This window comes from Suncus etruscus, chromosome 4 (genome assembly GCF_024139225.1).
Source record: "Suncus etruscus isolate mSunEtr1 chromosome 4, mSunEtr1.pri.cur, whole genome shotgun sequence".
Classification (NCBI taxonomy): domain Eukaryota; kingdom Metazoa; phylum Chordata; class Mammalia; order Eulipotyphla; family Soricidae; genus Suncus; species Suncus etruscus.
The window spans coordinates 153,805,478-153,818,881 of NC_064851.1; the positions used below are offsets into that span (position 1 = coordinate 153,805,478).

The window sequence follows — 13,404 nt, forward strand, 5'->3', positions numbered from 1 at the left end:
CTATTTTTTATGTAGTTGATCCACTTACCCAACACAACTCGTTAAAGAGACTTTCCTTGCTCCATTTTATATTTCTCATGCCTTTATCAAAGATTATTGATCATATACTGGAAGGTGAGTCTCAGGTCTATTCCATTTATCTGAGAGTCTGTATTTATTCCAATATCATACTCTTTTAATGGCTACTGCTTTTTAGTACAATTTGAAATTGGGGGCAATGCCTCCCATCCTTTGCCCCATGGATTGCTTTAGTTATTAGTGAGGATTTATTATTTCACATAAATTTTGGAATGTCTGTTCTATTTCTTTTTTAAAATGTCATGAGTATGGTACCGGAAAGATAGCACAGCGGCGTTTGCTTTGCAAGCAGCCGATCCAGGACCAAAGGTGGTTGGTTCAAATCCCGGTGTCCCAAATGGTCCCCCGTGCCTGCCAGGAGCTATTTCTGAGCAGACAGCCAGGAGTAACCCCTGAGCACTGCCGGGTGTGGCCCAAAAACCAAAAAAAAAAAAAAAAATGTCATGAGTATTTTCAGAAGGATTACATTAAATCTGCACAATTATCTGGGAAATACTGCCATTTTAATCATATTAATACCCCCAATTCATGACCTAGGATGTGTTTTCATTTCCTTGTGTCCTCTTTTATTTCTTTTTTGGGGGAGAGGGTAAATCTGGTGACACTCAGGGGTTACTCCCGGCTATGCGCTCAGAAATCGCTCCTGGCTTTGGGGACCATATGGGATGCCAGGTTCGAATTGCAGTCCATCCAAGGCTACCGCCGGTAGTAAGATGCCTTACTGCTCTGCGCCACCACTCCAGCTCCCCTCTTTTATTTCTTGAAGCAGTGTTTTGTAGCTTTCTTTTATTAGGTCTTTCACCTCTTTAGTTGACTCTGAGGTACTGGGCTTTCTGAAGCACCATTGTGAATGGGATTGCCATTTTAATATTGCTGTTTTCTCTTTCATTATTTATATATAGAAAAGCCATAGATTTTTGTATTAATTTAGTAGCCTGCTGCTTTACTATATGAGCATATTGTTTCTAGAAGCTTTTTATGGAATTTCTAGGATTTTCTAAATATAGTATCACATCATCTGCAAACAAGGGAAAAGGACATAGTGGACAAGAAAAGGAATAAGTAGGCCTGAAGCAGTGGCACGGCGGTAGGGCGTTTGCCTTGCACACAGCTGACTTAGAACAGACCGCGGTTTGATTCCCAGCATCCCATATAGTCCTCCAAGCCAAGAGCAATTTCTGAGCACAGAGCCAGGAGTAACCCCTAAGTGTCACCAGGTGTGGCCAAAAAAAAACACAAAAAACAAAAAACAAAAAAAAGGAATAAGTTTGACTTCTTCCTTCCCTATCCAAATGCCCTTGGTATCTTTTTCTCGCCAACTTGCTACACCAAGTACTTCCAGTAGTGTGTGCTTCCTTTTATTTTATTTAATATTCTCTGCTCTCTAAAAAGAGCCCACATTCTATTTTTTATTTTACTGAAACAATTATGATCTACAGAGTTATTCATAGTTAAATTTCAGATATATAGTGAGTCAGGGTCATTCCCATTACCAGTGTCAACTTCCCTCCACCTGGTCCCAGAGTGCATCCTACACCACCACCTTTTACCCCTAGCTTGTCAGTATAACAGGCCCATTTAAGTTTAGATTGTTAAAGTTTAGGTTCCTTGAATTCTATTGTTATTGACTTTGGTTTGGATATTTGGTTCTATCCGAGACCACCACTTGTCCCCTAGCCCCCAGTCTTTCTTCTTAGTTTTATAGAAAAATGTGGGAATATGTGGTAAAAACAAATTAATCCATGTCCCAAGGTTCGATATAAAAGGTGGGAGCCCCTACTTAAAAGATAAGAAATAAAAAAAAAGGAAAAGAAAAGAAAAAATGGTGTGTGCGTCTATATGTGAGTTTGTGTGGGGGTATGTGCCACAGCCTCCTTGTCCAGACACTTTAGGGAGTTCTCTGGATCCCCAGGAAAGTGGGTGCAATGTTTGGTGAAGGAATGAGACATTCAGTTGTTGTGGTGGATGATAATTGTGTAACTGTTTATTGAATGTTACAGTGGTGTATTTAAACATGACTTCTATGTGTGAAAGACTCCTACATCTGCTTTCCTGCAAGGTTAAAAAAGTTGTACTTTCTTGTTAGCAACAAGCTTATCAGTACATCCTATTTGATCTATAAGTTTCTTCACTACAGATAATTCACAGGCCTTTAGTTTGGGTTGCAAATCTTCTGAATAATAAATTCCAATTAAAAGACAGAGGGGAGTCGAACCAGAGATTTCTCTAGTATCTAAGGGCAAAATTTAACATCCTAAAGTATTTTGCTCCTAGGCTGGACCTTGGGTGTCAATTCTGATATAAATTAAGAGATTAGCAAGTTTGTCAGGTGTTCCCAAAGGGCTTCTTTCATCTGAGTGAGCAGAATATTTTTTAAAAGACTAACTTTACTTTGAGAATTACAAAGTTATTTTTATTTTTTCTTGATATTGATTTTCCCAGGTAAAGTGATATTTAATCAAGGCCATGTTGTATGTACTGATTTTATCATCTGGAAGTAAATGTTCAAATATATACATATTTAACACAGCAGCAGAGAGATTCTAATTAGACCAAATATATGTTTGCAACTATTGTTTGAAACTATTACTATTCTTGGATTTAAACTTAAATCCAGGTACTGGATTTTCTGAGGCACCATTGTGAATGGGGCTGATTGTTGTTTTAATATTGCTTTCTTCTCTTTCATTATTTGTATATAGAAAGGCCATAGATTTTTGCATATTAATTTTATAGCCTGCTGCTTTACTATACAAGTACTCAAAGTAGTAAGTTGACAAGAAAAAGATACCAAGGATATTCAGATAGGAAAGGAAGACGCCAAGCTTATTTCTTTTCTTGTTTACTGTGTCCCTTTTCCTTGTTTGCAGATGATGTGATACTATATTTAGAAAAAATTATATTTAGAAAATAGACTCCAAAAAAACTTCTGAGTATTTTAAAACATCAAGGTACACACATTAAAAAAAATATAATTTTAGTAACAATTAAATATTAACTTTATGAAGTTAATACCTCAATGAAATTGGAAATAAAGAAAATATGCTGGAGGCAGTTTCAATGGAGTAATATATTCAAGTCTGAGTCACTGAAGTGTGTTTTGCTTTTTTATGAAAGTCTGGATAAATCATGATAATTCTCTGAATCTGTTTCAAGTACTGTCGATGGCATCTGCCCTTTTAAGTTTTTGTGAGAATTAAATGAGACAATGTATGTAAAGTTTTGACAGTGTCCTGCATAAAAATAAAAGTTCAATGTTGAGGCTGAAGAGATAGTATAGAGGGTAGAGCACTTGTCTTGCATGCAGGCAACTAGGGTTCAATCCCATCACCCCATGTGGTCCACCAGTACCACCATGAATAATTCCTGAGTACAAAAACCAGGGGCAGCCCCCTGAGTATTGCCTGGTTTAGCATAAAAACAAAACCAAAAAAGCTCAATGCTGACTAATATAATTGTTTAGTTTAATGTTGCATTATTAATAACATAGCAATTAGGCATGATATATTCTTATAATATAGTAATAGGGTTATTTATTTCAATCCCCACTTGTCAGGCAGGCACCACTACAAATTTCTCTGTTATAATGACAAAAATACAGAACTAGTCACAGGCTACTTGAGCTCATCTTTGGTATGCCAGTTCTATGCTTCTTCATTGTTTAAAAATTATAGAATGAAGAAACATCACTCCCTAGCTAACTAAATTAGAATGTAGGCATCAAAAAATTTCCAAGACACCTAGCAACAGTGTTCATTTGTTCTCATTTGTTAGTTGAGAATACCCACAACATACACGTAGTCCCAATGCTAAGTATTAGGAGGTAACCTGGTAATGCATGTATGAGAAATCACCTCTTTCGACACTCAAAAGTTTAAGATACCCCAAAATGAGCCTCCAAATGAGTCTGTGAGTTTTAGTGGGAAGGCAGCCCGAACAAAATGGTGATGTGTCTGTCAGCTTTCCAGTTATGCTGGAACTCTGTGGGAAGATAATTTTTTTAATATCTTTATTTAAACACCTTGATTACAAATATTATTGTAGTTGAGTTACAGTCATGTAAAGAACACCCCTCTTCACCAGGGCAACATTCCCATCACCAAAGTCCCAAATCTCCCTCCTCCCCACCACACCCCGCTTTTAGTCTAAACAGGCTTTCTACTTCCCTCATTCATTCACATTGTTATGATGGTTCTCACTGTAGTTATTTCTCTAAATGCACTCATCACTCTTTGTGGTGAGCTTCATGTCGTGAGCTGGAACTTCCAGCTCTCCTCTCTTTTGTCTCTGAGAATGATTGCAAAAATGTTTTTCATTTTTCTTAAAAACCCATAGATGAGGGAGACTATTCTGCGTCTATCTCTCTCTCCCTGATTTATTTCACTCAGTATAATACGTGGGAAGATAATTAAAAAATAATAATCAAATCAGTTCAATACTTGGGAGAAAAAAATAGATGCAATAGGGAATCGATTCCTTTCTGAACATTAGCCTGGACGATGCGAGCGGGAAAGACAAGTTAGAAATAAGGAGCAGCTTTCCTATGTGGATGAGAAAGCAACTTAACGTATCAGAACTTCGACCTAAGCCAAGATGACTAAAAGTCAAGGGCACTTCCGCCTTAGGGAGGCGGGGTGGGTGAGACGGGAGATATGCAAGGGGCGGAGCAGAGGGAGAAACTTCCGGGGCGTGGCCGCGCAGGCGCAGATGCACTCTGACGCCCGGGGTGTGGCCGCGCAGGCGCACTCTGACCATCAGGGCGCAGACCGGTCACGTGACGCGCCGTACGGGCCCGGACTGTCCTGCCCCAACATGGCTTCTTTGCTGCAGTCCGAGCGGGTCCTGTACCTGGTGCAGGGAGAGAAGAAGGTTCGGGCCCCGCTCTCTCAGCTTTACTTCTGCCGTTACTGCAGCGAACTGCGCTCTCTGGAATGTGTGTCTCACGAGGTGACGCAGGGGCGCCCCGAGTGTGGGGTGGGTGTGGGTGTGGGGTAGGCCTGCGCCTTGAATGCTGATTCAGATTCATTCCTTCCTTCCTTCCTTGCTTGCTCGATGTCTCTCTCGATGTCATTCAGTTCCGCGATTTCCTTCGCTCCTGGCGGTCCTTCCTGGGGTGGGGCTTGGAAGTGGGGGACAGGGAGAGGCCTAGGACCTCGGACCAGGCAAACAGTGCTGCTCTGTTGCCCTGGCTGCAGATGGAGGGAATGGGTGGGCCCTCGCTGAGTGACTTTGGGAGAAGAAAGTGCGGGGTTGCTTAGTGGGGGCTCCTGGGGCCACGAGGGCTTCTTCCCGAGATTGATTGGGACCCAGCGATGGGATTAAGGCATGCACACGCCTTATGTTATATATAACATATATATATATATATATATTACACACATATACACATACACGATGGGGGGTAAGAAACGCACAGGCACCCGCATATATACACACTCCCTACACCCTCACACACACAAACACACACACATACACACACAAACACCTACCTACCTCTCTGGTCCTGGAATTCTCTCTCTCTCTCTCTCTCTCTCTCTCTCTCTCTCTCTCTCTCTCTCTCTCTCTCTCTCTCTCTCTCTCTCTCTCTCTCCCTCTCTCCCTCTCTCCCTCTCTCCCTCTCTCTCGCTCTCTCTCTCGCTCTCTCTCCCTCTCTCTCCTCTCTATCTCTCTCTCCTCTCTCTCTCCCCCCCCACACACACACAGTCCTGGAATTCTCTGCCCTCTCTTGTATACACACACTGATTTCTGGCTCAGGCCAACCTTGTGGCAGGCAAGGTGTTGGGATTAGTGAGCTAAGTGGAAAGCGAAGGAATAGGGTCTTTTTTTTTTTTTTTTTTTTTTGGCCCTCAGAAACTCCAAGTTGCAACCCATGTGGGCGTTGAGGTGGGAATACTCAGAATTGAAAAGAATTCCGTTCTAAAACTTAAACAGTGCCTGGCACATCTTACTCATTCAGTAAGCACTTGATATTCAAAAAAAAAAAAAAAAAGAAATGGTGATAGGACTTTTGCCTTGCACGCGTCCTGGCATCCCATATGGTACCCCAAGCGTGCCAGGGGTGATTTCTGAGCGCAGAGCCAGTAGTAACCCCCCGAGCACTGCCGGATGTGATCCCACACCCCCAATATGGTAAAAATCAGATTCTGCTGTAGATAAACTCAGTCAAAATCGAAAATGAACAGAAAAATTACATATACTGCTTATTCAGTATATTGTATGTGCCTTGTATTTTTAATTGTCCACAAAACTAGTGAGTATCATAGAATGCATACTTTGTTAAAAAATCATTTTTACAGGTAAAGAAGCTGACATGTGATTTTGCCCTAAATGAGTCTTAGAAATGGGAAGGAGGGTCAAAATCGAACTCAAATAGTACATCTTCATTGAGTACCACTGGATTGTTAAAACGCACACACACAGACACACACACACACACACACACACACACACGAAAACATTCCTATAGAGACCACTCTACACACAGTAGTTTGTAATAGGGGAGAACTAATAAGCCTAATCATAGAAAATCAGTTAAAAAAAATACAACAGAAAAATCAATGCCATATATGTAAAATGACAATGACGTTTCTTGTACGTTTCTTCTCCTATTAGGATTTCTCCTACTCTCTTTCTTTCTCTTAGCTTCCTTAGCTACTTTTTCTCCTTTAACCATAATTTCTTTCTTTCTAGTTCTCCATTGGTGGGCATGAGGGAACTGTCTCTATGGACAGTTACTGATGTCATTAGTTAGGAATATTCCGCCTGTAAGTGTATCTTATTGGTGGGAAGTGGGATCTTACTCTGCCCCTCCACCATATATTCAGTCCGTTGCTTTATCTTTGGTCCCATAACTGCATTTTTTGATACAAATTGTGCCCATGAAGTGGAGGTTACTAGGTTACATCCTTTTGGGAAAGAATGTGGCAATTGGTAACTGCAGCTGTTCAGAAATGCAAGGTGAAGTAGAATAAGGAAAGCTGTTATGGATAACTGGAACTTGGAGAGGCAAGGAATGAGTTATATGCCTTTTATGATGAGTCACTGTGAATATTGTATTATAGCAAATTATATTATAATTATATAATATATTATAATTATTGTGAATATTATATTATAGCAAAGCTGTGTTCTTGGAGATTTTTGGGAGACAACAGCTTTATTAATCTTCTCAAATATGGTCCTTTTTTCAACAAATGATAAACAAATAGCCACTTTCAAGTCAATACGTTTTTCCAGTTGCAGGTGACTAGAGTCACATAGGGTCTATGGACATTAAAAAAATGTATTTAGAACTTAAAACACAATAAATTTAATGGCTACACTGTTTTTAAGTTAAATGCAAAAGGGTTATCTTTTTGTTTTGTTTTGGGGTCACACCCAGTGACCTCAGGGTTTACTCCTGGCTTTGTGCTCAGAAATCACTCCTGGCTGGGGTGGGGGATTGAACCAGGGTCCTTCCTAGGTCAGCCTTGTGCAAGGCAAATGCCCGACCGCTGTGCCACAGCTCAGGCCCTGGTTATCTCTTTCTGAATGGTTTCATTTGTGATTGAAATTTTTAATTGGTTGGCCACAGCTAAATTTCTTTGTGTGGGGGGCACCCTTAATACTCATGGGTTATTCCTGGCTCTGTTCAGAAATCACTCTGGCTGTGCTCAGGGAATCATACCTCCATAGGCCATAAGCAAGGCAAGTGCCTTATTCTCTGTGATACTGCTGTCCCTACAATTGAATTTCTAATTGTTAATTGATTTCTGTTCTTCAGCAAGTCTCTTCAGTAATAAGAAAACTTGTTAAAGTGCTTCTAATTAGGTGTGGTCAAGTTATAGCTATTTGATAAATTTATAGAAGATATTTGATCATAGTTTTATGGATTGAACTATTATTCTGCTCACTAAATTATAGTTTTTCTTATGTATACAAATTTTACATATCTAATGCTTAAAATGCTGATAAAAAGGAAACAGAAAGATGAGAAAGGGAAAATAAAAGGGCTTGGAAAAATCTGAATTCTTAAAAAAAAAATCCCAAAGTGTTGGTTGAGGAATAAATTCTAAGCTGAAAGCAGTCCAGGTTCTCTGCTAAATCTGTTTTTTTTGACCTGCTAGTGTACTGTTTTAAATTATACTTTTTGGCATACTCACATATACAAACAAAATTTACATATTTTCCTTTCATATTTTTTTAGTTGCAACCATTGTGATTTACAAAGTACTTCATTGTTGAGTTTCGGGCATACAATGTATCAGGCCAATTCCACAACCAGTATCAACCTCCCTCAACCAATCCAAAAGTGCATCATCCCAGGCCATGACCCCTGTCCCAACCTGCCACATAAGTCCCATTTAAAATTTTGATTGTTTTCATTGTTGTTGACTTTGGCTTGGATATTTAGTTGTCTCTTTTTAACACCACTAATGCACCTGAAACCTCTTGGCCCATGGCCCCCACCCTTAGTATTTATGTTTCTCTTATTCATCTGATTTTAATTTTTGTTTCTCTCTAGGTGGATTCCCATTATTGCCCTAGCTGTTTAGAAAATATGCCCTCAGCTGAAGCCAAACTGAAAAAAAATAGGTAAGACCTTTTTTTTTTCTTTCTGATTTCCTTAGCTATTATTTTCATACTTGGTAACATATGAAATTAACTCTTTTAGGTACTACTCTTTGTCAAAGATGAAATATTCTATTTTTAAATAAACTTTGTTTTTAGACTTAGAATTATTAGGAAGTTAGTTAGTACAGAGAACTTCTATTTTCTCCATACAAATCTTTCCTCTTCTAGCATCTGGCATTAGTAGAGTACATTTATCTCAAGTAATAGTATTGATACATTATTATTCAATAAACTCCATATTTTATTCAGGTTCCCTAGGGCGTTTTTCCTATTGGGGGGAGGAAATCCTATTTAGGCTACCTACATCTTTTGTTTCGTTTTATCTTAATATCTGCACATAGCACCCATGTCCTCACATTCTTATATTTAATAGTTAAATTTCTTAGATTCATTTGTGACTTTTTTTTTTTTTTTTTGGTTTTTGGGTCACACCCGGTGGTGCTCAGGGGTCACTCCTGGCTGTCTGCTCAGAAATAGCTCCTCGCAGGCATGGGGGACCATATGGGACACCGGGATTCAAACCAACCACCTTTGGTCCTGGATAGGCTGCTTGCAAGGCAAACGCCGCTGTGCTATCTCTCTGGGCCCCGTTTGTGACTTTTTTAAGACTGTGCTCAGTTTCTATCATCTTTATAGTTTTGAATACTGTTCATATTTTTTGGAGATTGTCCCTCAGCTGGAATATGTCTCATATTGTGTCAGTTTGCGGAGAAGGGTGCCCTTTAAGGATCAGGGATTATGTGGTGCTAAAGGTTGAATCCAGGGTTCCCACATAGCAAAGCACATATTTTAGTACTTTTCTTTTATAATTATCTTTATTTAAACACTGTGATTACAAATATGATTATAGTTGTATGATTACAGTCATGTAAAGAACACCCCCCTTCACCAGTGCAACATTCCCAACACCAATTTCCCAGATCTCCCTCCTCCCCACCACCCCTCACCTGTACTCGAGACAGGCTTTCTACTTCCCTCATTCATTCACATTGTTATGATAGTTTTCAGTGTAGTCATCTCTCCAACTGCACTCATCACTCTATGTGATGAGCTTCATGTCATGAGCTGCACCTACCAGCCCATATCTCTCTTGTCTCTGAGATTCTGTTAAAAATGTCTTTCATTTTTCTTAAAGCCCATAGATGAGTGAAACCATTCTGCGTCTTTCTCCCTCTGACTTACTTCACTCAGCATAATAGATTCCATGTACATGTATAGGAAAATTTCATGACTTCATCTATCCTGACGGCTGCATAGTATTCCGTTGTGTATATGTACCACAGTTTCTTTAGCCACTCATCTGTTGAAGGGCATCTTGGTTGTTTCCAGAGTCTGGCTATTGTAAATAGAGCTGCAATGAATATAGGTGTAAGGAAGGGATTTTTGTATTGTATTTTTGTGTTCCTCGGGTATATTCCTAGGAGTGGTATAGCTGGATCGTATGGAAGCTCAATTTCCAGTTTGTGAAGGAATCTCCATATCGCTTTCCATAAAGGTTGTACTAGACAGCATTCCCACCAACAGTGAAAAAGAGTTCCTTTCTCTCCACATCCCCGCCAGCACTGCTTGTTTTCCTTTTTTGTGATGTTTGCCAATCTCAGTGGCGTGAGGTGGTACCTCATAGTAGTTTTGATTTGCATCTCCCTGACAGTGATGCTGAGCATCTTTTCATGTGCCTTTTGGTCATTTGCCATTCTTCTTTTTCAAAGTGTCTGTTCATTTCTTCTCCCCATTTTTTGATGGGGTTAGTTTTTTTTTTTTTTTTTTTTCTTGTATAGTTCTGTCAGTACCTTGTAAATTTTGGATATTAGTCCTTTATCTGATGAGTATTGGGTGAATAATTTCTCCCACTCAGTGGGTGGTCTTTGTTTTCTGGGCACTATTTCCTTTGAGATGGAGAAGCTTCTCAGCTTAATATAATCCCATCTGTTTATCTCTGCTTCTACTTGTTTGGAAAGTGCTGTCTCCTTAAAGATGCCTTTAGTCTCAATGTTCTGGAGTATTTCACCTACATGTTGTTCTACATACCTTATAGTTTCAGATCTGATATCAAGGTCTTTGTACATGGTGTTAGCTGGGGGTCTGAGTTCGCTTTTTTGCAATTGGCTAACGAGTTGTGCCAACACCACTTGTTGAAGAGGCTTTCCTTGCTCCATTTAGGATTTCTTGCTCCTTTATCAAAAACTAGGTGCTTGTATGTCTGAGGAACCTTCTCTGAGTACTCAAGCCTATTCCACTGATCTGAGGGCCTGTCTTTATTCCAATACCATGCTGTTTTTATAGCTATTGCTTTGTAATGCAGCTTAAAATTGGGGAAAGTAATGCCTCCCATATTCCAACATATTCCAAGGAGTGCTTTAGCTATTCGAAGTTGTTTATTGTTCCAAATGAATTTCAGAAGTGTTTGATCCACTTCTTTGAAGAATGTCATGGGTATCTTTAGAGGAATCGCGTTAAATCTGTACAATGCTTTTGGAAGTATTGCCATTTTAATGATGTTGATCCTGCCAATCCATGAGCAAGGTATGTGTTTCCATTTCCATGTGTCCTCTCTTATTTCTTGGAGAATGTTTTATAGTTTTCTTTGTGTAGATCCTTCACATCTTTAGTCAGGTTGACTCCAAGATATTTGAGTTTGTGTGGCACTGAGGTGAATGGGATTGTTCTCTTAATGTCCATTTCTTCCCTATCATTATTAGTGTATAAGAAGGCCATTTATTTTTGTGTATTAATTTTGTAGCCTGCCACTTTGCTATATGAATCTATTATTTCTAGAAGCTTTTTGGTAGAGTCTTAAGGGTTTTCTAAGTAGAGTATCATGTCATCTGCAAACAGTGAGAGCTTGACTTCTTCCTTTTCTATCTGGATTCCCTTGATATCTTTTTGTTTGTTTATTTATTTATTTATTTATTTATGTATTTTTGGTTTTTGGGCCACACCCGGTGGTGTTCAGGGGTTACTCCTGGCTGTCTGCTCAGAAATCACTCCTGGCAGGCACGGGGGACCATATGGGACACCGGGATTCGAACCAACCACCTTTGGTCCTGGATCGGCTGCTTGCAAGGCAAACGCCGCTGTGCTATCTCTCTGGGCCCTGATATCTTTTTCTTGCCTAATCACTCTAGCCAGTAATTCCAGTACTATGTTCAATAGGAATGGTGAGAGAGGACAGCCTTGTCTTGTACCAGAATTTAGAGGGAAGGATTTTAGTTTATCTCCATTGAGGATAATATTTGCCACTGGCTTCTGGTAGATGGCTTTAACTATATTGAGAAAGGTTCTTTTTCCTATCTTGCTGAGAGTTTTCATCAAGAATGGGTGTTGAACCTTATCAAATGCTTTTTCTGTGTCTATTGATATGACCATGTGATTTCTATTTTTCTTGTTGTTTATGTTGTTTATGATGTTGATAGATTTATGGATGTTAAACCATCCTTGCATTCCTGGGATGAAACCTACTTGATCAAAGTGAATGATCTTCTTGATGAGGCACTGGATCCTGTTCGCCAGGATTTTGTTGAGGATCTTTGCATCTGTGTTCATCAGGGATATTGGTCTGTAATTTTCTTTTTTGGCAGCATCTCTATCTGGTTTTGGTATTAAGGTGATGTTGGCTTCATAAAAGCTATTTGGAAGTATTCCTGTTTTTTCGATTTCATAAAAGAGCCTGGCCAGGATTGGTAGTAGTTCCTCTTGAAAGGTTTGAAAGAATTCATTCGTGAATCCATCAGAGCCTGAGCTGTAGTTTTTGGGCAAAGTTTTGATTACGGTTTTAATTTCCTCAATAGTGATGGGGGTGTTTAGATATGCTACATCCTCTTTATTCAACCGTGCAAGGTTATATGAGTTCAATGTATACTTCCTTTAAACCTGAAAGTGAGTTTTGCTGGGTGCAGTATTCTTGGTGAAGCATTTATTTCATTGAGTTTTGTCACTATATCCCACCACTGTCTTCTGGCCTTGAGTGTTTCTGGTGACAGGTCTGCTGTAAATTTCAAGGATGCTCCCTGGAATGTAATTTCCCTTTTCAATCTTGCTGCTTGCAGTATTCTATCTCTATCTGTGGGATTCATCATTGTGACTAGGATGTGTCTTGAGGTGTTTCTCCTGGGGTCTTTTTTAGCTGGTACTCTTCGGGCATGCAAGATTTGGTCACATGTTTTCCTTAGCTCTGGTAGTTTCTCTGTGTGATGTTCTTGACTATTGATTCTTCCTGGAGATTTTCTTCTTGGGTCTCTGGGACTCCAATGATTCTAAAGTTGTTTCTGTTGAGCTTATCAAAGACTTCTATTTTCATCTTTATCTTTGAGTAACTTTTCCATTGTCTGATCCTTTGATTTAAGGCTTTTTTCCAATCTCTTCTGCTGTGTAAAGTTGTTATGCATCGCATCTTCCAGCGCACTAATTCTATCCTCAGCTGCTTTTAACCTGTTGGAAAGCTCATCAATTATGTTCTTCAATTGGTCTACTGAGTTTTTCAGACCTGTTATTTGACCTGATATTTTAGTTTGGAGTTTTCTGATTTCTATCTTCATATTCTCTTGATTTTTATTAGTGTTCTGATTTATACTTTTTGAGTTCTGTGAGCAATATTTCTTCTCTAAGCTCCATTTCTGAAAGACTGCTTAGGTGGTTGGTCATTGTTGGGTCATCAGAGTTTCCATCTTCATTCTGTATGGCTGAAGTTGGTCTGTGTCGTTTCCCCATTGTCAC

General features: G+C 39.4%; 1 protein-coding gene across 2 annotated transcripts in view; it reads left to right on the plus strand.

Annotated features, from left to right (window-relative positions):
* Positions 1–4,853: 4,853 nt before the first annotated feature.
* The window catches only part of DCTN4 (dynactin subunit 4), a 44,406-nt gene continuing 35,855 nt past the window's right edge, over positions 4,854–13,404 (plus strand). For both annotated transcript variants that reach the window (XM_049771856.1, XM_049771857.1), the window contains exons 1-2: positions 4,854–5,025; positions 8,582–8,652. In XM_049771856.1, coding sequence (XP_049627813.1) covers positions 4,891–5,025; positions 8,582–8,652 — 206 coding nt within the window. In that variant the 5' untranslated portion in view covers positions 4,854–4,890. The remainder of the gene's footprint in view (positions 5,026–8,581; positions 8,653–13,404) is intronic.